The 27,213-nt window shown below is 43.4% G+C and overlaps 1 protein-coding gene across 3 annotated transcripts in view; it reads right to left on the bottom strand.

Annotated features, from left to right (window-relative positions):
* Window positions 1–27,213, bottom strand: part of LOC106607602 (glutamate receptor ionotropic, delta-1) — a 480,220-nt gene that overhangs the window by 169,459 nt on the left and 283,548 nt on the right. For all 3 annotated transcript variants that reach the window (XM_014204697.2, XM_014204704.2, XM_014204701.2), the window contains one exon: window positions 23,978–24,183. In XM_014204697.2, the coding sequence (XP_014060172.2) occupies window positions 23,978–24,183 (206 nt within the window). The remainder of the gene's footprint in view (window positions 1–23,977; window positions 24,184–27,213) is intronic.

Below are 27,213 nucleotides of genomic sequence, written 5' to 3'. Positions count from 1 at the left end.
CCGAGCCGGCTGGGAGGAAAGGGGACAGTGCAAGTCATAGAACACGGAAAGGGAGGAGAGTAGGGTCGAAGAGGCAGAATCAGGAGACAGGAGGGAGAAGGATTTAGCAGAAGGGAGAGATTTATAGGATAGAAGAGAAGAGAGTAGTGGGAGAGAGATAGCGAAGATTGCAATGGCGCATGACCACCTGGATGGGGCGGAGTGGGTAGGGTTGGAGGAGAGAGAGACGGAAAAGGAAAAAAAGTAGTCATCAGAGACCTGGAAGTGGGGTTGCAGTGAGATTAGAAGTCGAACAGCCTCTATTATTTTTTTATTACATTTTTTTATTTAACCTTTATTTAACTTTGCTTTATCTTGGCCATGTCACAGTTGTAAATGAGCACTTGTTCTCAACTAGCTTACCTGGTTAAATAAAGGTTAAATAAAATAAAATAAAAAACTAGGCAAATCAATCGCCATGGAGATACACAAATTAACACAGTGATAAAGATTGGGGGTGACATTTACCCCTCCCTTTGTGAAAGACATTGATTAATGGTATTACAGATACCTCATAAGGACCAGGTGCAGTGCCTTTGGAAAGTATTCAGACCCCTTGACTTGTTACACATTTTGTTACGTTACAGCCTTATTCTAAAATTGATTAAATAAAATAAATTCCTCAGCAAACTACACACAATAACCCATATGACAAAGCAAAAACCGTTTTTTTTTTACATTTTTGCACATTAATTAACACCAGAAATACCTAAAGTATTCAGACCCTTTGTTATGAGACTCGAAATTGAGCTCAGGTGCATCCTGTTTCTATTGATAATCCTTAAGATGTTTCTACAACTTGATTGGAGTCCACCTGTGGTAAATTCAATTGATTGGATATGATTAGGAAATGCACACACCTGTCTATACATTGCATTGCAAAAGTATTCATCCCCCTTGGCGTTTTTCCTATTTTGTTGCATTACAACCTGTAATTTAAATGGATTTTTATTTGGATTTCATGTAATGGACATACACAAAATAGTCCAAATTGGTGAAGTGAAATGAAAAGAATTACTTAAAAAACAGAAAAGTGGTGTGTGCATATGTATTCACCCCCTTTGCTATGAAGCCCCCAAATAAGATCTGGTGCAACCAATTACCTTCAGAAGTCACATAATTAGTTAAATAAAGTCCACCAGTGTGCAATCTAAGTGTCACATGATCTGTCACATGATCTCAGTATATATACACCTGTTCTGAAAGGCCCCAGGGTCTGCAACACCACTATGCAAGGGGCACCACCAAGCAAGCGGCACCATGAAGACGAAGAAGCTCTCCAAACAGGTCAAGGACGAAGTTGTAGAGAACTACAGATCAGGGTTGGGTTGTAAAAAAATATCAGAAACTTTGAACATCCCACGGAGCACAATTAAATCCATTATTAAAAAATGGAAAGAATATGGCATCACAACAAACCTGCCAAAGTTCACGGACCAGGCAAGGAGGGAATTTACCAGAGAGGCAACAAAGAGACCAAAGATAACCCTGAAGGAGCTGCAAAGCTCCACAGCGGAGATTGGAGTATCTGTCCATAGGAACACTAAGCCGTACACTCCACAGAGCTGGGCTTTACGGAAGAGTAGCCAGAAAAAAAGCTATTGCTTAAAGAAGAAAATAAGCAAACACGTTTGGTGTTCCCATAAAGGCATGTGGGAGACTCACCAAACGTATGGAAGAAGGTACTCTGGTCAGATGAGACTAAAGCTGAGCTTTTTGGCCATCAAGGAAAACGCCAACCCAAGGAAAGCGCCAACCCAACACCTCTCATCACCCCGAAAACAACGTCCCCACAGTGAAGCATGGGGGTGGCAGCATCATGTTGTGGGGATGTTTTTCATCGGCAGGGACTGGGAAACTGGTCAGAATTGAAGGAATAATGGATGGCGCTAAATACAGGGAAATTCTTGAGGGAAAACTGTTTCAATCTTCCAGAGATTTGAGACTGGGACGGAGGTTCACCTTCAAGCAGGACAATGACCCTAAGCATACTGCTAAAGCAACACTCGAGTGGTTTAAGGGGAAACATTTAAATGTCTTGGAATGGCCTAGTCAAAGCCCAGACCTCAATCCAATTGAGAATCTGTGGTATGACTTAAAGATTGCTGTACACCAGCAGAACCCATCCAACTTGAAGGAGCTGGAGCAGTTTGGCTAGATGTGCCAAGCTTATAGAGACATACCCCAAGAGACTTGCATCTGTAATTGCTGCAAAACGTGGCTCTACAAAGTATTGACTTTGGGGGGTGAATAGTTATGCACGCTCAAGTTTTCTGTTTTTTTGTCTTATTTCTTGTTTGTTACACAATAACAAATATTTTGCATCTTCAAAGTGGTAGGCATGTTGTGTAAATCAAATGATACAAACCCCCCAAAAATCTATTTTAATTCCAGGGTGTAAGGCAACAAAATAGGAAAAATACCATGGAGTGTGAATACTTTTGCAAGCCACTGTATAAGGTCCCAGAGTTGACAGTGCATGTCAGAGCAAAAACCAATCCATGAGGTCGAAGGAATTGTCCGTAGAGCTCCGAGACAGGATTGTGTCAAGGCACAGATCTGGGGAAGGGTACCAAAACATTTCTGCAGCATTGAAGGTCCCCAACAACACAGTGGCCTCCATCAATATTAAATGGAAGAAGTTTGGAAGCAGCAAGATTCTTCCTAGAGCTGGCTGCCCGGCCAAACTGAGCAATCGGGGGAGAAGGGATTTGGTCAGATAGGTGAGCAAGAACCCGATGTTCACTCTGACAGAGCTCTAGAGTTCCTCTGTGGAGATGGGAGAACGTCCCAGAAGGACAACCATCTCTGCAGCACTCCATCAATTAGGCCTTTATGGTAGTGTCCAGATAGAAGCCACTCCTCAGTAAAAGGCACATGACAGCCTGCTATGAGTTTGCCAAAAGGCACCAAATGTCCTTTGAGAGGCCCAGCCAGAGCCCGGACTTGAACTCGATTGAACATCTCTGGAGAGACCTGAAAATAGCTTTGCAGCAACGCTCCCCATCCAACCTGACAGAGCTTGAGAGCATCAATAGAGGAGAATGGGAGAAACTCCCCAAATACAGGTGTGCCAAGTTTGTAGAGTCATACCCAAGAAGATTCAATGCTGTAATCACTGCCAAAGGTGATTCAACAAAGTACTGAGTAAAGGGTCTGAATACTTATGTTAATGTGATATTTCAGTTTTTTATTTTGAATAAGTTAGCAAAAAAATTACAAATAAAAGTTTTTGCTTCGTCATTATGGAGTATTGGGTGTAGATTGATGAGGGAAAAAAAGATTTAATCATTTTTAGAATAAGGCTGTAACGAAACAAATTGTGGAAAAAGTCAGTGGGTCTGAATACTTTCCGAAGGCACTGTACGTAACTTAATGGATGAAAATGGTGGTTGTACACCAGTGAGATCCCATTGAGCAATATACATTTTTTAAGAAAATAACTGGTAGGCCGATGTCATTATAATGTACAGGCGTGCTGTTGGTGATGGAGATGCTGTTGATGGTTGAAAAATGTCTGTGCTTAACGGCACAATACTTCTCTGCCATAAACATTACCTCAATTGGGACACATGGGGGTCAGTACGGCAAGTATAACCGGTATGTCTAGGCGTGAAACAGAACAAAATAAAACATGGCTTCTACTGCTTCAAATCACTATCACCACAACAACTTAATGATGATAAGCCATTATATGTCACTGAAGTGTCTCCGTGCCCTCTCAAGGACATGCTTTAGGCCACATCCTCTCCCCTAAATTAAAAATATGGAAGAAGTCTCTCACACAGTTTTAAATCTAAGAGATGACTTATGAAAAGGCAAATGATTTATAAAAAGCTGTTTAACTTCCTCCGATGATTCATACTACCATATAGTAAGTAATAACAATCCATAACATAAAGAGCTTGCCAACTGCATCCGTTTCCATTTTAATGGCAGAACTTGAATATACAGTCATCTTTATTGATTATAGCTCCCCCATTTTATTTTACTGGACTATGCAACTAGGAACTTGACAGTTTTTTAACCTGCAGATAGGAACCTGTTGCCTTATTTGTGAGAGGTTAAATACATATTTACCCCACATGATGGTATGGTATTGTTGATATCCTCAGGAATCCCTTCAGGTAAAATTATATAACACTGGACTCCACCCACTCAGATAGAAATAGAAACAAAATGCGAGGATAGTGGACTTTAACATTTTGGGAAGTAAATCATTTTTTCTCTCAGGATGGTGAAGGCTGAAACTAATAGAGGCCAAAGGTTGATTTCCACAATGACTGCACATGTATTTTTTGTGTCTTTTTTACTCAGCCTATCCCCAGGTTACCGCATGCAGGATGATGAATACCACAGATTATACAGTGAGATAGAGATTCAACTTGTCTTATGTTTTATTGAGGCCAAAGAGGTGCTGCGAGAGAGAGATGAAAGTGAGAGGGAATTAAATGGAGACGTGGTGAAACTGGGAGAGAGTGTTAGAAAGTGGTATGATATATGTGCAGAGACAGTAAGAGAGATATACAGAGAGAGAGAGACAGAAAGAGAGACAGAGACAGGGGTAGAAAGGGTATGAGAGAGAATTTGAGACAAAAGGAGAGGCAAAATATCAGGATATGGAAAAAGAAAGGGGAAAAAGATAAAGCACTAGCAGAGGGAGACATATGAAGCTATTAGGAAGAGAGAATGTAGGAAAAACAAAAATAGAGAATCTCTGCAAGAAGGAGAGAGAGAGAGTGCAGAGGGCAGAGGAGAATGAGATGTAGGACAATGATAGATCGCTTGCTGGCAGGCTCAATTTCTCATGACATTATTGTGAGGAAAATGGAATTGAAGAGTTACATACAGGGGCACTGGAAGAGGACAGGAGGTCAGGGGTGGCAGCACTAGAGTCAGAGAGGACTGATAAGAGTGGACAGTAATCGAGATAAACTCCTGGGACCCCTTTACACTTTGACCAAGACAGGCATCACATCTCCTTTTGGATCTTCACTGCTTCATAGTGCCCTGAACTCTCTTTGGATTTACTGGGAGATCTACGGCTGACCCAAATTATTAGACTGGTCGATTGTTTGGTCAATAGGCTGTTGGCTGACCAAGATTTTTTCCGTCGAGCAGTAGCAAATATACAGCTATTTATTTATGGCACACGAGACACCTGTGTTATTCGCGCTCATCTCAGTGAACTAATCCATTGCGGAGGCCGAGACGAATCAATTGCGGAGGCTGCGTAGATGGCACAGTCCAAGAAGAATGCGAGTGTGGCTGCACAATGCACGTCTCTCTCCAGAAAGCGCTCTCTCCGTCAAATTCATTGTTTCATAACTTCATTGTGTGAATTGTTAGCATTTCATTGTTAGTGTCAATCAATTCCCCATTACATACAGTACCAGTCAAAAGTTTGGACACACCAACTCATTCAAGGGTTTTTCTTTATATTAACTATTTTCTACATTGTAGAATAATAGTGAAGACATCAAAACTATGAAATAACACATATGGAATCATGTAGTAACCAAAAAAGTGTTAAACAAAAAGTGTTAAACATTTTATATTTCAGATTCTTCAAAGTAGCCATCCTTTGCCTTGATGACAGCTTTGCACACTCTTAGCATTTTCTCAATCAGCTTCACGTGGAATGTTTTTCAACAGTTTAGAAGGAGTTCCCACACATGCTGTGCACTTGTTGCCTGCTTTTCCTTCACTCTGCAGTCCAATTCAAACCATCTCAATTGGGTTGAGGTCAGGTGGTTGTGGAGGCCAGGTCATCTGATGCAGCACTCCATCACTCTCCTTCTTGGTCAAATAGCCCTTACACAGCATGGAGGTGTGTTGGGTCATTGTCCTGTTGGAAAACAAATGATAGCCCACTAAGCACAAACCAGATGGGATGGCATATCGCTGCAGAATGCTGTGGTAGCCATGCTGGTTAAGTATGCCTTGAATTCTAAATAAATCACAGACAGTGTCACCAGCAAAGCACCCCCACACCATCACACCTCCTCCTCCATGCTTCACGGTGGGAACCACACATGCAGAGATCACCCGTTCACCTACTCCATCTCTCACAAAGACATGGAGGTTGGAACCAAAAATCTCAAATTTGGACTCATCAGACCAAAGGACAGTTTTCCACTGGTTGCAGCCCATTATTTGGGCAGCAATCTGAGGTACAGTTAACTCTAATGAACTTATCCTCTGCAGCAAAGGTAACTCTGGGCCTTCCTTTCCTGTGGCGGTCCTCATGAGAGCCAGTTTCATCATAACGCTTGATGGTTTTTGCGACTGCACTTGAAGAAACTTTCAAAGTTCTTGAAATTTTCGGATTGACTGACCTTCATGTCTTAATGTAATGATGGACTGTCGTTTCTCATTGCTTATTTGAACTGTTCTTCCCATAATATGGACTTGGTCTTTTACAAAATAGGGCTATCTTCTGTATACCACCCCTACCTTGTCACAACACAATTGATTGGCTCAAACGCATTAAGAAGGAAGTAAATTCCACAAATTAGCTTTTAACAAGGCATTCCAGTTGACTACCTCTTGAAGCTCGTTGAGAGAATGCCAAGAGTCTACAAAGCTGTCATCAAGGCAAAGGGTCTCTACTTTGAAGAACCTAAAATATATTTTGATTTGTCACTTTTTTGGGTTACTACATGATTCCATATGTGTTATTTCATAGTTTGATGTCATCACTATTATTCTACAATGTAGAAAAACAGTAAAAATAAAGAAAAACGCTGGAATGAGTTGGTGTGTCCAAACTTTTGACCGGTACTATATATCACTAATATTACATTTACCGTTAATTCCTATCATTTCTAATCTACAATGTTTGTTTGGTTATGGTTATGTCTATTAATGCACTCAATATATTATTATTCCAGTCTTTACCGTTCTCATTGTCGGACTGGAAACGTTGTTTGCAGAGCGCACAACCTATGCTACAATTGTGTGAAACAAGAATATGGTTTATTTCATTCCATCCGAGTAATTTATATATATTTTCCCACACAAATTTGACAGAATCTGGCTCCCCCATTGGGGGGGGGAGCGCGTCCAGGAGAATGAGGAGAAGCTTCACCATCTATGCGCCGCCCTGGATCGCGTTGTCCAGAATATGGACCGCTGGGAGAGACAGGGAGTTTTTCCAGCGCCTCCACCAGCCCAACTGGAGTCTACCCTGGGCACCCCCTCTCAACCTGATCCCGGTGGCATCCGTCTATCCATGCCTCATGGGTATGACGGAAGTGCTGCCACCTGCCAGGGTTCCCTACTCAGACTAGACCTTTCCTGGCCACGGTCCACCCAGTTCCATCTGACCGTGAGAAGAGCTCCGCCCTCGTCTCGTGCCTCACCGGGAGAGCCCTGGAGTGGGCCAGCGCTATGTGTGAAGGAGGAGATTCGGCATTGGACCACTATGAGGAGTTCACCCGCCGTTTTCGGGCAGTCTTTGACCATCCACCCGAGGGAAGAGCGGAGAGTGAGCGCCTCTACCATCTGAGGCAGGAGACGAGGAGCGTCCAGGATTTTGCTCTGAAATTCAGGACCCTGGCAGCTGGTGCGGGATGGAATCACAGGGCCCTGATCGACCATTACCGCTGCAGTCTGCGTGAGGACGTCCGTCGGGAGCTGGCCTGCAGAGACACCACCCTCACTCTCTACCAGCTGGTGGATCTGTCCATCCGGCTGGACAACTTGCTGGCTGCTCGCGGACGTCCAGATCGTGGTCTGGTGGTTCCATCCTGCCGCACTCCCTCTCCTATACCCAGAAAACTGGGAGAGGGGGTGCACAGGGAGACCGGAGGAGGTTCCCGCTCGCGCACCATCTGTGGCCGCAGAAGTCACACTGCTGGTCGGTGTCGGGTAGGTTCCTCTGCGAGTCGAGGTAACAGGCAGGGTGCTCTGGCGCCACACCAGGTGAGCAGGCTCCATTCTCATCCAGTGCCCTCTGTTGCACTTATGTTTGTGTCTGTTGCTTTTATAAATTTTTCCCCGCGTTCTCAGCATAAGGCGCTAGTAGATTCAGGCGCGACAGGGAATTTTATTGATCAAGCTTTTGCTCATAGTTTAGGGATCCCCATTGTACCAGTGGATGTGCCTTTCCCCGTTCACACCTTAGATAGTCCAGGATTAATCATGGAAGCCACAGCTCCTTTGAGTATGGTGACGCAGGGGGGTCACCATATTCAAACTGGTTACTACTCTTGCCCAGAAACGAGAATATGCATATAATTAGTAGATATGGATAGAAAACACTCTAAAGTTTCTAAAACTGTTTGAATGGTGTCTGTGAGTATAACAGAACTCATATGGCAGGCCAAAACCTGAGAAGATTCCATACAGGAAGTGCCCTGTCTGACAATTTGTTGTCCTTCTGTTGCATCTCTATCGAAAATACAGCATCTGTGCTGTAACATGACACTTTCTAAGGCTTCCATTGGCTCTCTAAAGCCGCCAGAAAGTGGAATGGGGTGTCTGCTCTCTCTGGGCAAAGTACAGCAGCAGAGTTTGTAAGTGGTCAGCCTGGGGACAGTGAGACTGAGATGCGCATGCACAAGACTTCTCACATTTTTTATTTCAGCCTTTGAATGAATACAACGTTGCCCGGTTGGAATATTATCGCTATTTTATTAGAAAAATAGCATAAACATTGATTTTAAACAGCGTTTGACATGCTTCTAAGTACGGTAATGGAATATTTTGATTTTTTAGCTGGTCGTATGGTTGAAAAATTGAAATTATTGCATTTTTGAGGTATTTGTATTTCGCGCCACGTTCTTCCATTGGATATTTGGCAAGGCGTTCCACTAGCGGAACGTCTAGATGCAAGAGGTTAAAGATAGCTCCATCAGTCTTCCAATCTTTTGTAGACGAGATTTTCAGGGACCTGCACGGGCAGGGTGTAGTGGTGTATATTGATGACATTCTGATTTACTCCGCTACATGCGCCAAGCATGTGTCCCTGGTGCGCAAAGTGCTTGGTCGCCTGTTGGAGCATGATCTGTAAGTCAAGGCTGAAAAATGCCTGTTCTTTCAACAGTCCGTCTCCTTCTTATGATATCGCCTATCTACATCAGGAGTGGAGATGGAGAGTGACCGCATTGCAGCTGTGCGTAATTGGCCGACTCCCACCACGGTGAAGGAGGTGCCGCGATTTCTAGGGTTTGCCCATTACTACCGGAGGTTTATCCGGGGTTTTGGTCAGGTAGCTGCTCCCATTACCTCACTGCTGAAGGGGGGTCCGGTGCCCTTGCAGTGGTCGGCTGGGGCGGACAGGGCTTTTAGGAAACTGAAGGCTCTGTTTACCTTGGTTCCTGTGTTGGCTCATCCGGATCCGTCTTTGCAATTCATACTGGAGGTGGAAGCATCTGAGGCTGGGATAGGAGCTGTGCTCTCTCAGCGTTCGGGTACACCACCTAAGCTCCGCCCCTGTGCCTTCTTCTCTAAGAAGCTCAGCCCAGAGGAGCGAAACTATGATGTGGGGGACCGGGAGCTGTTGGCTATCGTCAAAGCTTTGAAGGAGTGGAGACACTGGCTTGAGGGGGCTAAACACCCTTTTCTCATCTGGACTGACCACCGCAATCTGGAGTACATCAGGGAGGCGAGGAGACTGAATCCTCGCCAGGCAAGGTGGGCCATGTTTTTCACCCGTTTTGTGTTTACCCTCTATTACAGACCAGGCTCTCAGAACGTTAACCTCTTACATCTAGACGTTCCGCTAGCGGAACACCTGCTCCAATATCCAATGATAGGCGTGGCACGAATTACAAATTCCTCAAAAATACAAAAACGTCAATTTTTCAAACATATGACTATTTCACAGCATTTTAAAGACAAGACTCTCCTTTATCTAACCACACTGTCCGATTTCAAAAAGGCTTTACAGCGAAAGCAAAACATTAGATTATGTCAGCAGAGTACCCAGACAGAAATAATCAGACACCCATTTTTCAAGCTAGCATATAATGTCACAAAAACCCAGAAGACAGCTAAATGCAGCACTAACCTTTGATGATCTTCATCAGATGACACACCTAGGACATTATGTTATACAATACATGCATGTTTTGTTCAATCAAGTTCATATTTATATCAAAAAACAGCTTTTACATTAGCATGTGACGTTCAGAACTAGCAAACTTCCGGGGAATTTACTAACAATTTACTAAATTACTCACGATAAACGTTCACAAAAAGCATAACAATTATTTTAAGAATTATAGATACAGAACTCCTCTATGCACTCGATATGTCCGATTTTAAAATAGCTTTTTGGTGAAAGCACATTTTGCAATATTCTAAGTACATAGCCCAGCCATCACGGGCTAGCTATTTAGACACCCGGCAAGTTTAGCCTTCACCAAAATCAGATTTACTATAACAAAAATGTTATTACCTTTGTTGTCTTCGTCAGAATGCACTCCCAGGACTGCTACTTCAATAACAAATGTTGGTTTGGTCCCAAATAATCCATCGTTATATCCGAATAGCGGCGTTTTGTTCGTGCGTTCCAGAAACTATCCGAAATGGTAAATCAGGGTCGCGCGCATGGCGCAATTCGTGACAAAAAATTCTAAATATTCCATTACCGTACTTCGAAGCATGTCAACCGCTGTTTAAAATCAATTTTTATGCAATTTATCTCGTAAAAAGCGATAATATTCCGACCGGGAATCTCCTTTTCGGCAAACAGAGGAAAAATCACAAAGACGGGGGCGGCCAGGGCACGCGCCTAAGCCCACAGTCCCTTGATCGGCCACTTGAGAAAGGCGATAATGTGTTTCAGCCTGGGGCTGGGATGACGACATTCAGGTTTTTCCCGGGCTCTGAGCGCCCATGGAAGACGTAGGAAGTGTCACGTTAGAGTAGAGATCCTTTGTAAAAGAAAGAGATGGCAAAGAAGTTCAAGAAATGGTCAGACAGGCCACTTCCTGTAAAGGAATTTCTCAGGTTTTGACCTGCCATTTGAGTTCTGTTATACTCACAGACACCATTCAAACAGTTTTAGAAACTTTGGAGTGTTTTCTATCCCAAGCCAATAATTATATGCATATTCTAGTTACTGGGCAGGAGTAGTAACCAGATTAAATCGGGTACGTTTTTTATCCAGCCGTGAAAATACTGCCCCCTAGCCATAACAGGTTAAGGCAGACGCACTGTCCCGGCTGTATGACACAGAGGAGCAGTCCATGGATCCCACTCCCATACTCCCAGCCTCTTGTTTGGTGGCACCGGTAGTATGGGAGCTGGACGCGGACATTGAACGGGCGTCACATGCAGAGCCCGTTCCCCCTCAGTGTCCAGCTGGGCGTCTGTACGTTCCGTCCGCTGTCCGCGACCGATTGATCTACTGGGCTCACACGTTTCCCTCCTCTGGTCATCCTGGGATTGGTCGGACGATGCGCTGTCTTAGTGGGAGGTACTGGTGGCCCACCTTAGCTAAGGACGTGAGGTTTTATGTTTCCTCCTGCTCAGTGTGCGCCCAGTGCAAGGCTCCTAGACACCTACCCAGAGGTAAGTTACCACCCTTACCCGTTCCACAACGGCCGTGGTCGCACTTGTCGGTGGATTTTATAACCGATCTTCCACCTTCACAAGGTAACACCACGATCCTGGTCGTTGTGGATCGCTTTTCTAAGTCCTGTCGTCTCCTCCCTTTGCCCGGTCTCCCTACGGCCATACAAACTGCGGAGGCTCTGTTTACCCACGTCTGTCGGCACTACGGGGTGCCTGAGGATATTGTGTCTGATCGGGGCCCCCAGTTCATGTCAAGGGTCTGGAAGGCGTTCATGGAACGTCTGGGGGTCTCGGTCAGCCTTCCCTCAGGTTTTCAACACGAAAGTAACAGGCAGGTGGAGAGAGTGAACCAGGATGTGGGTAGGTTTCTGAGGTCTTATTGCCAGGACCGGCCAGGGGCGTGGGCGGTGTTTGTGCCCTGGGCAGAGATGGCTCAGAACTCGCTCCGCCACTCCTCCACTAACCTCTCTCCCTTTCAGTGCGTGTTGGGGTATCAGCCGGTTCTGGCCCCTTGGCAACAGAGTCAGACCGAGGCTCCTGCGGTGGACCACTGGTTCCGGTGCGCGGAGGAGACCTGGGAAGCCGCTCACGTCCACCTTCAGCGCGCCGTACAATGTCAGAAAGTTGGCGCAGACCGTCACCGCAGTGAGGCTCCGGTGTTTGCACTGGGGGACAGGGTCTGGCTCTCGACCCGAAACCTGCCCCTCCGCCTGCCCTGCCGGAAGCTGAGTCCGCGGTTTGTGGGGCCGTTTAAAGTCCTGAGGAGATTGAACGAGGTATGTTATAAGTTAAAGCTTCCCCCCAATTACCGCATTAACCCCTTGTTCCATGTGTTTCTCCTCAGGCCGGTGGTGGCTGGCCCGCTCCAGGAGGCCGAGGTGCGGGAGGTTCCTCCGCCCCCTCTGGACATTAAGGGGGCCCCGGCGTACTCCGTTAGATCCATCCTGGATTCGAGACGTCGGGCAAGGGGCCTTCAGTACCTCGTGGACTGGGAGGGGTATGGTCCGGAGGAGAGATGCTGGGTTACGGTGGAGGATGTTTAAGATCCTTCCCTGCTGCGAGAGTTCCATCGTCTCCATCCGGATCGCCCTGCACCTCGTCCTCCGGGGTGTCCCCGAGGCCAGTGTCGATGCACTGCTGGAGCCGCGCGTCGGGGGGGGTACTGTCACAACTTCTACCGAAGTCGATGCCCCTCCTTGTTCGAGTGGTGCTCGGTGGTCGACGTCACCAGTCTTCTAGCTATCATTGATCCATTTTTCATTATCCATTGGTTTTGTCTTGTTTCTTTGCACAGCTGGTTCCAATCCCATTCATTACCTGTTGTGTATTTAACCCTCTGTTTCCCCTCATGTCCTTGTCCGAGATTGTTTGTGTTATTGTGTTGGTGTTGTTTATTTAGGTGTGCGACGGGTATGTGTACCCATGTTGATTTTTTTATGTATTCTATTTTTGGAGTTTGTTTGAAAGTTTATTAACCTCTCTAGGGTAGGTGGCACCAAATCGTCCCACCTACGTAACAGCCAGTGTAATCCCGTGGCGTGTTATTCAAAACCTCAAAAATGCAAAAACTTCAATTTTTCAAACATATGACTATTTTACACCATTTTAAAGACAAGACTCTCATTAAACTAACCCCACTGTCCGATTTCAAAAAGGCTTTACAACGAAAGCAAAACATTAGATTATGTCAGCAGAGTACCCAGCCAGAAATAATCAGACACCCATTTTTCAAGCTAGCATATAATGTCACATAAACCCAAACCACAGCTAAATGCAGCACTAACCTTTGATGATCTTCATCAGATGACAACCCTAGGACATTATGTTATACAATACATGCATGTTTTGTTCAATCAAGTTCATATTTATATCAAAAACCAGCTTTTTACATTAGCATGTGACTAGCATGTGACTAGCATTCCCACCGAACACTGCCGGTGAATTTACAAAATTACTCACGATAAACGTTCACAAAAAGCATAACAATTATTTTAAGAATTATAGATACAGAACTCTTCTATGCACTCGATATGTCCGATTTTAAAATAGCTTTTCGGTGAAAGCACATTTTGCAATATTCTCAGTAGATAGCCCGGCATCACAGGGCTAGCTATTTAGACACCCAGCAAGTTTAGCACTCACCAAAGTCAGATTTACTATAAGAAAAATGTTATTACCTTTGCTGTCTTCGTCAGAATGCACTCCCAGGACTTCTACTTCAATAACAAATGTTGGTTTGGTTCAAAATAATCCATAGTTATATCCAAACAGCGGCGTTTTGTTCGTGCGTTCAAGACACTATCTGAAAGGGTAAATAAGGGTGACGAGCATGGCGCAATTCGTGACAAAAAAAATCTAAATATTCCATTACCGTACTTCGAAGCATGTCAACCGCTGTTTAAAATCAATTTTTATGCCATTTTCTCATAAAAAAGCGATAATATTCCGACCGGGAATCTGCGTTTAGGTAAACAGACGAAAGAAAATAAAGCATTCGGTCGACTCGGGCACGCGCCTAAGCCCATAGTACTCTGATCGGCCACTTGCCAAAAGCGATAATGTGTTTCAGCCAGAGGCTGCCTCTATCGTTCAGCTTTTTCCCGGGCTCTGAGAGCCTATGGGAGCCGTAGGAAGTGTCACGTTAGAGCAAAGATCCTCAGTCTTCAATAAAAAGAGCCAAGATGAAACACAACTTCTCAGACGGGCCACTTCCTGCATGGAATCTTCTCAGGTTTTGGCCTGCCATTTGAGTTCTGTTATACTCACAGACACCATTCAAACAGTTTTAGAAACTTTAGGGTGTTTTCTATCCAAAGCCAATAATTATATGCATATTCTAGTTACTGGGCAGGAGTAGTAACCAGATTAAATCGGGTACGTTTTTTATCCGGCCGTGTCAATACTGCCCCCTAGCCCTAACAGGTTAAATTACTCCGCTTATATGAAGTTTGTTTCTCCTGCGCCTGACTTCCCTGCCACCTACACACACGACGTTGACAGTGAGCTTAAAACCTGTTAGAGACACCAATATCCAATGTTAGAGCGTGGTGCAAAATACAAATACCTTAAAAATGCTATAACTTCAATTTCTCAAACATATGACTACTTTACACCATTTAAAGACAAGACTCTCGTTAATCTAACCACATTGTCCGATTTCAAAAAGGCTTTACAGCGAAAGCAAAACATTAGATTATGTCAGGAGAGTACCCTGCCAAAAATAAATCACACAGCCATTTTCAAAGCAAGCATATATGTCACAAAAACCAAAACCACAGCTAAATGCAGCACTAGCCTTTGATCTTCATCAGATGACACTCCTAGGACATTATGTTATACAATACATGCATGTTTTGTTCAATCAAGTTCATATTTATATCAAAAAACAGCTTTTTACATTAGCATGTGATGTTCAGAACTAGCATTCCCACCGCAAACTTCCGGTGAATTTACTAAATTACTCACGATAAACGTTTACAAAAAACATAACAATTATTTTAAGAATTATAGATACAGAACTCCTATATGCAATCGCGGTGTCAGATTTTAAAATAGCTTTTCGGCGAAAGCACATTTTGCAATATTCTGAGTAGATAGCTCGGCCATCACAGGCTAGCTAATTTGACACCGACCAAGTTTGGTGCTCACCAAACTCAGATTTACAATAGGAAAAATTGGATTACCTTTGCTGTTCTTCGTCAGAATGCACTCCCAGTACTTCTACTTCATCAACAAATGTTGTTTTGGTTTCAAATAATCCATAGTTATATCCAAATAGCTCCGTTATGTTTGTGCGTTCATGTCAGTATCCGAAGGGTGACGCGCGGGCGCATTTCGTGACAAAATATTTGAAAATATTCCATTACCGTACTTCGAAGCATGTCAAACGCTGTTTAAAATCAATTTTTCTTGTAAAATAGCGCTAATATTCCAACCGGGCGACGTTATATTCATTTATAGACTGAAAGAAAAACATGGAGTCGTCTCGTGCACGCGCACTCCATTGTCATTGTTCCCTGCCTGACCACTCACAAAAACTCACAAAAACTCCAGATTAAATCGGGTATGTTTTTTATCCGGCCGTGAAAATACTGCCCCCTATCCCAAACAGGTTAAAATATTAGACTAAATCAATGCATATATAGTTGATTTTATTAAAACAGGGTGTCTGTATATGGAAAAATACATGTAAAAACATTTCCATCAATTGATTGGTCGAAAGAACAGATTACTTTTGGTCGACCAAGATTTTTTTTCATCAGAGACAGCTCTAATCTGATTGCATCCATTGCTTGTATCTCATCACCAAGACAAGATGGTGCATTGGGCGATTAGACCTACAAGCAAATCAAAAGAGGAGCAGGTGGTGAGCAACTTTGTATTCATTCATTCTTGTCTGAATAAAAATATATTCATATCTAGACTGGAAATTACCACAAGACAATATACTGTTTACAGTATGTACTGCACACTTGTGTATCGGCATTATACCAGTACAGAGATTTAAGTTATTGGTTCCAGATAGAGAAAGGGGGCTAATTCTACCATCGCAAATCCTTTCAGATGTACACATTAATAGAAATGCATTAAAACATTTACAACACATATTAGAAATAATTATAGGAGATCAAAAAAATTTGTGGATGTTTACAATAATTAAATACTACAGTGACTTGCAAAATTATTCAGAACCCTTGGATTCCTTCACAATTTTATGTGTTACAAAGTGGGATTAAAACTGATTCAATTGTAATGTTTTGTCAACAATCTACACAAAATACTCTGTAATGTCAAAGTGGAAGAAAAATTCAAACTTTAAAAAAAGATTAATAGAAATTAAATAACTAAAATATAGTTGTTGCATAAATATTCAGCTCCCTGAGTCAAAACATGTTAGAACCACCTTTGGCATTGATTACAGCTGTGAGTCTTCTTGGTTGAGTCTATTAGTGCTTTGCAGGCATGGATTGTGCAATATTTGCCCATTATTCTTTTCAAAATTCTTCAAGATCTGTCAAGATCAAAAGTCTTGCCATACATTTTCAAGCAGATTTAAGTCAAAATTGCAATTTAGCCACTCAGGAAAATTCACTGTCTTTTTAGTAAGCAACTCCAGTGTAGATTTGGCCACATGTTGTGGGTTATTGTCCTGCTGAAAGGTTAATTCCTCTCTCAGTGTCTGTTGTAAAGCAAACTGAAGCAGGTTTTTGCCTGTGCTTAGCTCAATCCCATTTCTTAATTTAGGATTGCCTAAACAAATGGGCTGAATACTTATGCAACGACTATATTTTAGTAAATAATAAAAGACAAAAAATATATAAAATCCATTTTAATCCCACTGTAACACAATAAAATGTGAAATAATCTGAGGGGTTTGAATACTTTTGCAAAGCACTGTATATCCTCATTAAAAACATTCAACTGAGGCTCACGTAATATCTTCTGGGATAACAAAATATCCCCATGCTGATTCTGCTGCAATAACAAAACCAGCATGGGGGAAATTGAGTCCTCTATTCAATGTCTAACACTTACCTTGCTATTAGCCAACTCAAAGTGCTACTTTATGTGACCAAAATGAAGAGTTCACTTCTTCCAAATGACGCCACTCAAGCAATCAACACCAGAGACCTTCATTATCATTCTGGCCAGTCTAATTGAGCTGGAGACTTGGGGGGATAGTTGTGCTGAGACAATTCATTGTGTTTAAAATGCTAATTCTGATTTCAGTATTGGACATGCTTAATTATAATCATCCCCTTTCATTAACACTGTGGGTGGGATTGAAGCTGAGTGGCAGTGATGGGATCATAGAAAGGGATAGGCCAGTGGGCTTAGTGAGCATGAAAGCTTATTTTTGATGCCATCGTTGTGTTCTGTGTGTGTTGAGGCAATGAATCGTGCTGTGATCACAAATACAGGTCATGTCCAGCCCTTTCCATCTTAAATCAGTAGATTCAGGAAGGTTCAAAGGTAGAAGGTTCAAAGGTACCATCTGTGACTATGTGGAAACTGGGGAGAGTGAATTATTGCACTCTTGGGACAGAGTGGACACTATGGAGAATGGCTGTGAGAATAAAGTGATAATAGATGCAAGGGGGATAGTCACATGTTAAGTGTTGGTCCCATGTTTCATGAGCTGAAATAAAAGATCCCATACATTTTCCATACGCATAAAAAGATTACTTCTCTCAAATGTTGTGCACAAATTAGTTTCCAACTTGTTGTCTAATGTTTATGTCCAATGGCCAATGAGCACTGATACGTTTTATATATAATTTATCTTTATATGACTAGGATTGAAAAGCATTTGGCTGTAGATTGTCGACATGATTCATGATGGTGACCGCTTGTCTAGCTTCCTCGCTAAGAATTTGAAAGTATGATGTTGACATGATCAGTCCAATAAATGCTACGGTAGATATAACGTGATTTGACGGCATTCTATCTGTGGCCAATGACCTTGAGCCTTCTTAGATGGCACTTCTAATGTAACTCTATGCAGCACCCAAGGGGCTTGAATTTTTTAGCTCTTCCTGTAGATTTTGCGGTGATGTAGTGTCCCTGTGAGTGACAGAACATTGAGCCAATCACGGCGCAACTAGAGACCATTATCAACCCCAACGCTCCATATTTTCCACTGGCTGCCCTACCACCACAGAAAGCACTGAGCTAGGCTGAAACACCTGCATTTTGGAGCTACCTTACTCAAAAAAGCAAAAAAGAGACCTTGTTTGTATGCAGCTTTATTAATTCCAAAAAATGTTTTTACATTGTTTGCAAACTGATACGTGACACGTATTAATGCAAAAAATAACATGCAAAACAGGCAACACACAACATATATATATGTATCTATATATATATATATATACTGCTAAAAAAAATAAAGGGAACACTTAAACAACACATCCTAGGTCTGAATGAAAGAAATAATCTTATTAAATACTTTTTTCTTTACATAGTTGAATGTGCTGACAACAAAATCACACAAAAATAACCAATGGAAATCCAATTTATCAACCCATGGAGGTCTGGATTTGGAGTCACACTCAAAATTAAAGTGGAAAACCACACTACAGGCTGATCCAACTTTGATGTAATGTCCTTAAAACAAGTCAAAATGAGGCTCAGTAGTGTGTGTGGCCTCCACGTGCCTGTATGACCTCCCTACAACGCCTGGGCATGCTCCTGATGAGGTGGCGGATGGTCTCCTGAGGGATCTCCTCCCAGACCTGGACTAAAGCATCCGCCAACTCCTGGACAGTCTGTGGTGCAACGTGGCGTTGGTGGATGGAGCGAGACATGATGTCCCAGAGGTGCTCAATTGGATTCAGGTCTGGGGAACGGGCGGGCCAGTCCATAGCATCAATGCCTTCCTCTTGCAGGAACTGCTGACACACTCCAGCCACATGAGGTCTAGCATTGTCTTGCATTAGGAGGAACCCAGGGCCAACCGCACCAGCATATGGTCTCACAAGGGGTCTGAGGATCTCATCTCGGTACCTAATGGCAGTCAGGCTACCTCTGGCGAGCACATGGAGGGCTGTGCGGCCCCCCAAAGAAATGCCACCCCACACCATGACTGACCCACCGCCAAACCGGTCATGCTGGAGGATGTTGCTGGCAGCAGAACGTTCTCCACGGCGTCTCCAGACTCTGTTACGTCTGTCACGTGCTCAGTGTGAACCTGCTTTCATCTGTAAAGAGCACAGGGCGCCAGTGGCGAATTTGACAATCTTGGTGTTCTCTGGCAAATGCCAAACGTCCTGCACGGTGTTGGGTTGTAAGCACAACCCCCACCTGTGGACGTTGGGCCCTCATACCACCCTCATGGAGTCTGTTTCTGACCGTTTAAGCAGACACATGCACATTTGTGGCCTGCTGGAGGTCATTTTGCAGGGCTCTGGCAGTGCTTCTCCTGCTCCTCCTTGCACAAAGGCGGAGGTAGCGGTCCTGCTGCTGGGTTGTTGCCCTCCTACGGCCTCCTCCACGTCTCCTGATGTACTGGCCTGTCTCCTGGTAGCGCCTCCATGCTCTGGACACTACGCTGACAGACACAGCAAACCTTCTTGCCACAGCTCGCATTGATGTGCCATCCTGGATGAGCTGCACTACCTGAGCCACTTGTGTGGGTTGTAGACTCCGTCTCATGCTACCACTAGAGTGAAAGCACCGCCAGCATTCAAAAGTGACCAAAACATCAGCCAGGAAGCATAGGAACTGAGAAGTGGTCTGTGGTCCCCACCTGCAGAACCACTCCTTTATTGGGGGTGTCTTGCTAATTGCCTATAATTTCCACCTGTTGTCTATTCCATTTGCACAACAGCATGTGAAATTTATTGTCAATCAGTGTTGCTTCCTAAGTGGACAGTTTGATTTCACAGAAGTGTGATTGACTTGGAGTTACATTGTGTTGTTGAAGTGTTCCCTTTATTTTTTTGAGCAGTATATATATATATACAGTACCAGTCAAAGGTTTGGACACACCTACTCATTCAAGGGTTTTTCTTTATTTTGACTATTTTCAACATTGTAGAATAATAGTGAGGACATCAAAACTATGAAATTACACATATGGAATCATGTAGTAACCAAAAAAGTGTTAAACAAATCAAAATATATTTGAGATTTGAGATTCTTCGAAGTAGCCACCCTTTGCCTTGATGACAGCTTTGCACACTCTTGGCATTCAAGAGTGCAACCAGCTTCATAAGGATGTCACCTGGAATGCATTTCAATTAACTTGTTATGGATAGGGGGCAGTATTTTCACGGCCGGATAAAAACGTACCCGATTTAATCTGATCATTACTCCTGCCCAGAAACTAGAATATTGAAAACACTCCAAAGTTTCTAAAACTGTTTGAATGGTGTCTGTGAGTATAACAGAACTCCTTTGGCAGGCCAAAACCTGAGAAGAGTCCAAACAGGAAGCGCCCTCTCTGACTATTTCTTGGCCTTCTTGATCATCTCTATCCAAAACAGGGGATCTCTGCTGTAACGTGACATTTTCTAACGCTCCCATAGGCTCTCAGAAGGCGCCAGAACATTGAATGATGACTTTGCAGGCCATGGCTGAAAAACAGTAGCGCATTTGGATAGTGGTCGATCTGAGAACAATGAGACTGGGGGCGCGTGCACGAGACGACTCCATGTTTTTATTTTTTCGTCTTTGAACGAAAACAGGGTTTCCCGGTCGGAATATTATCGCTTTTTTTACGAGAAAAATCGCATAAAAATAGATTTTAAACAGCGTTTGACATGCTTCGAAGTTTGGTAATGGAATATTTAAAAAACAATTGTCACGAAACGCGCCGGGCGCGTCACCCTTCTTTACCCTTCGGATAGTGTCTTGAACGCACGAACAAAACGCCGCTATTTGGATATAACTATGGATTATTTGGAACCAAACCAACATTTGTTATTGAAGTAGAAGTCCTGGGAGTGCATTCTGACGAAGAACAGCAAAGGTAATCCAATTTTTCTTATAGTAAATCTGAGTTTGGTGAGGGCCAAACTTGGTGGGTGTCAAAATAGCTAGCCCGTGATGGCCAAGCTATCTACTCAGAATATTGCAAAATGTGCTTTCACCGAAAAGCTATTTTAAAATCGGACACCGCGATTGCATAAAGGAGTTCTGTATCTATAATTCTTAAAATAATTGTTATGTTTTTTGTGAACGTTTATCGTGAGTAATTTAGTAAATTCACCGGAAGTGTTCGGTGGGAATGCTAGTTCTGAACGTCACATGCTAATGTAAAAAGCTGGTTTTTGATATAAATATGAACTTGATTGAACAAAACATGCATGTATTGTATAACATAATGTCCTAGGAGTGTCATCTGATGAAGATCATCAAAGGTTAGTGCTGCATTTAGCTGTGTTTTTTTGTGACATTATATGCTAGCTTGAAAAATGGGTGTCTGATTATTTCTGGCTGGGTACTCTGCTGACATAATCTAATGTTTTGCTTTCGCTGTAAAGCCTTTTTGAAATCGGACAGTGTGGTTAGATAAAGGAGAGTCTTGTCTTTAAAATGGTGTAAAATGGTCATATGTTTGAAAAATGGAAGTTTTTGCATTTTTGAGGAATTTGTCATTCGCGCCACGCCTATCATTGGATATTGGAGCAGGTGTTCCGCTAGCGGAACGTCTAGATGTAAGAGGTTATTAACAGGTGTGCACTGTAAAAAGTTTATTTGTGGAATTTCATTCCTTCTTAATGCGTTTGAGCCAATCAGTTGTGTTGTGACAAGGTAGGGGTGGTATACAGAAAATAGCTCTATTTGGTAAAATATCAAGTCCATATTATGGCAAGAACAGCTCAAATAAACAAAGAGAAACGACAGTCCATCATTACTTTAAGACATGAAGGTCAGTCAATCTGGAAAATGTCAAGAAATTTGAAAGTTTCTTCAAGTGCACTCAAAAAAGCCATCAAGCGTTATGATGAAACTGGCTCTCATGAGGAGTGCCACAGGAAAGGAAGACCCAGAGTTACTTTGTGGCAGAGGATAAGTTAATTAAAGTTACATTGCAGCCCAAATAAATGCCTCACAGATTTGAAGTAACAGACACATCTCAACATCAACTGTTCAGAGGAAACTGCGTGAATCAGGCCAAATTGCTGCTTAGAAACCACTACTAAAGGAGACAATAAGAAGAAGAAACTTGCTCAGGACAAGAAACACAAGCAAAGGACATTAGACCGGTAAAAATCTGTCCTTTGAGTCCAAATGTTGTATTTCTGGTGTCTTTGTGAGACGCAGAGAAGGTGTGTGGTTCCCACCGTGAAGCATGGAGGAGATGTGATGGTGTGGGGGTGCTTTGCTGGTGACACTGTCTGTGATTTATTTAGAATTCAAGGCACACTTAACTAGCATGGCTACCACATCATTCTGCAGCGATACGCCATTCCATCTGGTTTGCGCTTAGCGGGACTATAATATGTTTTTCAACAGGACAATGACCCAACACACCTCCAGGCTGTGTAAGGGCTATTTGACCAAGAAGGAGAGTGATGGAGTGCTACATCAGATGACCTGGCCTCCACAATAACACAACCTCAACCCAATTGAGATGGTTTGGGACGAGTTGGACCGTAGAGTGAACGAAAAGCTGGCAACAAGTGCTCAGTATATGTGGGAACTCCTTCAAGACTGTTGGAAAAGCATTTCACGTGAAGCTGGTTGAGAGAATGCCAAGAGTGTGCAAAGCTGTCATCAAGGCTGAGGAGGGCTACTTTGAAGAATCTAAAATATATTTTGATTTGTTTAACACTTTTTTGGTTACTACATGAATCCATATGTGTTATTTCATAGCTTTGATGTAGAAAATTGTAAAAATAAAGAAAAACCCTTGAATGAGTAGGTGTGCCTAAACTTTTGCCTGGTACTATATATAAACAGGTGGGGCTCAAAACAGGCTCTGCCCCAGCTGCCCTGAATGATGGGTCGTCACTGTTCCCTGGTGCCATATGGCATTTTAAAACCCTGATGATAAACGAGTTCACAGAGGTCTGCAATTGTTTTGATTTATTTATTTAATAACTTGTTTATGATGGCTGTGATGTTAGTGATGTCCTAATGTAATGTTGTTATGGATAGAGGTATCCTGTGTGTGTTTGTTTTCTCTCCTTCTGCCCTTGTCACAGGTGCCAGTCATCAGTCGCCAATCAGTCGCTAATCAGAAGACACACCTGCTCCTTTTCCCTTACCCAATCAGATTCCCTTGGTTTAAAAGGAACCCAATCAGTTGTTTCTGGAGATCTCTCTTTTTTTTTGCACCTACATGTCACATTTGTCCAGTATTATGTGAGTACGTATTGTTATGGGGTATGACTGTTTGTTGGTGGTAAAAGCGGATACCGAGACAAGTTGCCCATGGGCATACACTACCCGTTGGAAAACATTGCCCAAGTACACTAGTTCGAACTGGGCGGACCACCAACTGTATTTTATTGGTTAGTTAGCTAGCTGTGCTTGAGACAGGTAAGACTAGCTTAGGGGTTTTTGGATACTTATTATTTATTTCCTTGGGTCCAGCTCAGCTCACCCCCCCCCCCAACCTTGTGTTTACCAAATAAACCATAAGTGTTTGACGGTAGATTTAAGTTGTTTGTGGTTATTGGTTCTCATTGTTCCTTTTCACTATTTTGATTTGCATGAGATATGTTACGGGTCTCATTTCCATCCCCCCCCTAGACAGCATGGCAAAAGGGATTCGTAACAAATGTACTTGTTCTTTTTATTATATTTTACTTTATTGGCTCAGGGTACCATTGAAAATTAGACCCTGGTCTCAATTGAGCTCCCTTGATAAAATAAAAGTTAATAACATGACCATTTGACCTTTCAGTTAATCCCAAACAGAAAATAAGGAAAGTATAATGGTGGTCACCACACCACTCACCTGGTGAATGAACACCTGTGCTCCTCGGGGGCTCATGAGCAGCACGGCCCGCCGCAGCGTGTCCCGGTAGCGATTGAGCTCCTCGGTCTGCATGGTGCTGAACAGGTTGGCGAACACCCTGCTCACATTGCGATCCACCCTCTGCAGAGACACGTCCAGACCCTGCCGAGACGCCTGGTCCAGGAATGTTTGCAACCCACGGATGTCTGACAGAAGCAGAGACAAACATTTCAAAATGCAGTCGAAAATATCAGGAGGTGCAACTGTAACTAGGTTTAACTGATTATTTTATTACATTTTTTTTGTTCAAAACATTGACGTTTAGGTCCAAAAGGACTTCCAGGAAAAGCGAGAGATGCACTTCCCTTCTCTGGAGGATATTGGACAGGTTTTTCAGTAATTTTCATTCTCAGCTCTTGCAGGTGGGAGGCTACTTCAGTGGCAAAAGTGAACAGCTTTCAGCAACAAACAGATGTGCTTAATTTTGTTATAAGCCAGCATATCAATTGTGTTTTATATAAATATTTTTTGTTACCACTTTTTCACCTCAATTTCATGGTGTGTGATGGTACAAGGTCATCCCTGCCGGCCAACTCCCTTAACACGGATGACGCTGGGCCAATTGTACGCCACCCCATGAGTCTTCCAGTCGCGGCCGGCTGCGACAGAGCCTGGACTCAAACCCAGAATCTCAAGTGGCACAGCAAGCACTGTGATGCAGTGCCTTAGACCAATGCGCCACTCGGGAGGCCATATTAATTGTGTTTTAACGGGTATTTGAGTTTCTGTTATGATGCTTCAGTTTCAATGCACAGTTTTTCTCTGTTGATAGGTTACAGCCAGTGAAGAGGCAGGTGTGCAATCTCCCTGAGAAATGTGGAGGGAAACCTCTCCAGAGTTTCTACTGAACAGGCAAATCAAAGGTGAATGGAAACCGGACTCCCCAACGAGAATAATCAAGCCTACAGCTGTAGCTGCAGCCGTACCAAATGTCAAACTGGGTTTTTAAAGACAGGTGAACCATGCCATTTGCAGAGTGTCTCACTTCCCACTGTGGGAATAGTGGCAATCTGCTGTGTTTGAGTTTTTTCCAAATCTTCTCTCCTTGCACCTCTAGAGGATTTATGAGTCATTCAGGACCCTCATCAGTGTTCAGAGTAAACAGTCTCACGCAGCCGCACGCATGCGCACGCACCACACACTGTATGTTTGTATTTATTATTTTATTTCACCTTTTATTTAACCAGGTAGGCAAGTTGAGAACAAGTTCTCATTTACAATTGTGACCTGGCCAAGATAAAGCAAAGCAGCTCGACACATACAACAACACAGTTACACATGGAGTAAAACAAACATACAGTAGAAAAATATGTCTATATACAATGTGAGCAAATGAGGTGAGATAAGGGAGGTAAAGGCAAAAAAGGCCATGTTGGCGAAGTAAATACAATGTAGCAAGTAAAACCCTTGAATGGTAGATTTGTAGTGGAAGAAAGTGCAAAGTAGAAATAGAAATAATGGGGTGCAAAGGAGCTAAATAAATAAATACAGTAGGGGAAGATGTAGTTGTTTGGGCTAAATTATAGATGGGCTATGAACAGGTGCAGTGATCTGTGAGCTGCTCTGACAGCTGGTGCTTAAAGCAAGTGAGGGAGATAAGTGTTTCCAGTTTCAGAGATTTTTGTAGTTTCTTCCAGTCATTGGCAGCAGAGAACTGGAAGGAGAGACGGCCAAAGGAGGAATTGGTTTTGGGGGTGACCAGAGAGATATACCTGCTGGAGCGTGTGCTACAGGTGTGTGCTGCTATGGTGACCAGTGAGCTGAGATAAGGGGGGACTTTACCTAGCAGGGTCTTGTAGATGACCTGGAGCCAGTGGGTTTGGCGACGAGTATGAAGTGAGGGCCAGCCAACGAGAGTGTAAAGGTCACAGTGGTGGGTAGTATATGGGGCTTTGGTGACAAAATGGATGGCACTGTGATAGACTGCATCCAATTTGTTGAGTAGGGTGTTGGAGGCTATTTGGTAAATGACATCACCGAAGTCGAGGATCAGTAGGATGATCAGTTTTACGAGGGTATGTTTGGCAGCATGAGTGAAGGATGCTTTGTTGCGAAATAGGAAGCTAATTATAGATTTAACTTTGGATTGGAGATGTTTGATGTGAGTCTGGAAGGAGAGCTTACAGTCTAACCAGACACCTAGGTATTTGTAGTTGCCTGCCCGTCCAGAATAGTGATGCTGGATGGGCGGGCAGGTGCGGGCAGCGATCGGTTGAAGAGCATGCATTTAGTTTTACTTGTATTTAAGAGCAGTTGGAGGCCACGGAAGGAGAGTTGTATGGCATTGAAGCTCGTCTGGAGGGATGTTAACACAGTGTCCAAAGAAGGGCCAGAAGTATACAGAATGGTGTTGTCTGCATAGAGGTGGATCAGAGACTCACCAGCAGCAAGAGCGACATCATTGATGTATACAGAGAAAAGAGTTGGCCCAAGAATTGAACCCTGTGGCACCCCCATAGAGACTACCAGAGGCCCGGACAACAGGCCCCCCTGATTTAACACATTGAACTCTATCAGAGAAGTATTTGGTGAACCAGGCAAGGCAATCATTTGAGAAACCAAGGCTATTTAGTCTGCTGATGAGGATGTGGTGATTGACAGAGTCGAAAGCCTTGGCCAGGTCAATGAATACGGCAGCACAGTATTGTTTCTTATCGATGGCGGTTACGATATCGTTTAGGACCTTGAGCGTGGCTGAGGTGCACCCATGACCAGCTCTGAAACCAGATTGCATAGCGGAGAAGGTGCAGTGGAATTCGAAGTGGTCGGTAATTTGTTTGTTAACTTGGCTTTCGAAGACCTTAGAAAGGCAGGGTTGGATAGATATAGGTCTGTAACAGTTTGGGTCAAGAGTGTCCCCTCCTTTGAATAGGGGGATGACAGCAACTGCTTTCCAATCTTTTGGAATCTCAGATAACACGAAAGAGAGGTTGACCAGGCTAGTAATAAGGGTTGCAACAATTTCGGCAGATAATTTTAGAAAGAAAGGGTCCAGATTGTCTAGCCCGGCTGATTTGTAGGGGTCCAGATTTTGGCAGCTCTTTCAGAACATCAGCTGATTGGATTTGGGAAAAGGAGAAATGGGGAAGGCTTGGGCGAGTAGCTGTGGGGGGTGCAGTGCTGTTGACCATGGTAGGGGTAGCCAGGTGGAAAGCATGGCCAGCCGTAGAAAAATG

Source organism: Salmo salar, chromosome ssa01, assembly GCF_905237065.1.
Source record: "Salmo salar chromosome ssa01, Ssal_v3.1, whole genome shotgun sequence".
In the NCBI taxonomy this organism is placed as follows: domain Eukaryota; kingdom Metazoa; phylum Chordata; class Actinopteri; order Salmoniformes; family Salmonidae; genus Salmo; species Salmo salar.
The sequence above is the reverse complement of the archived record's forward strand: the minus strand, read 5'-3'. Positions and strand labels throughout refer to the sequence as shown.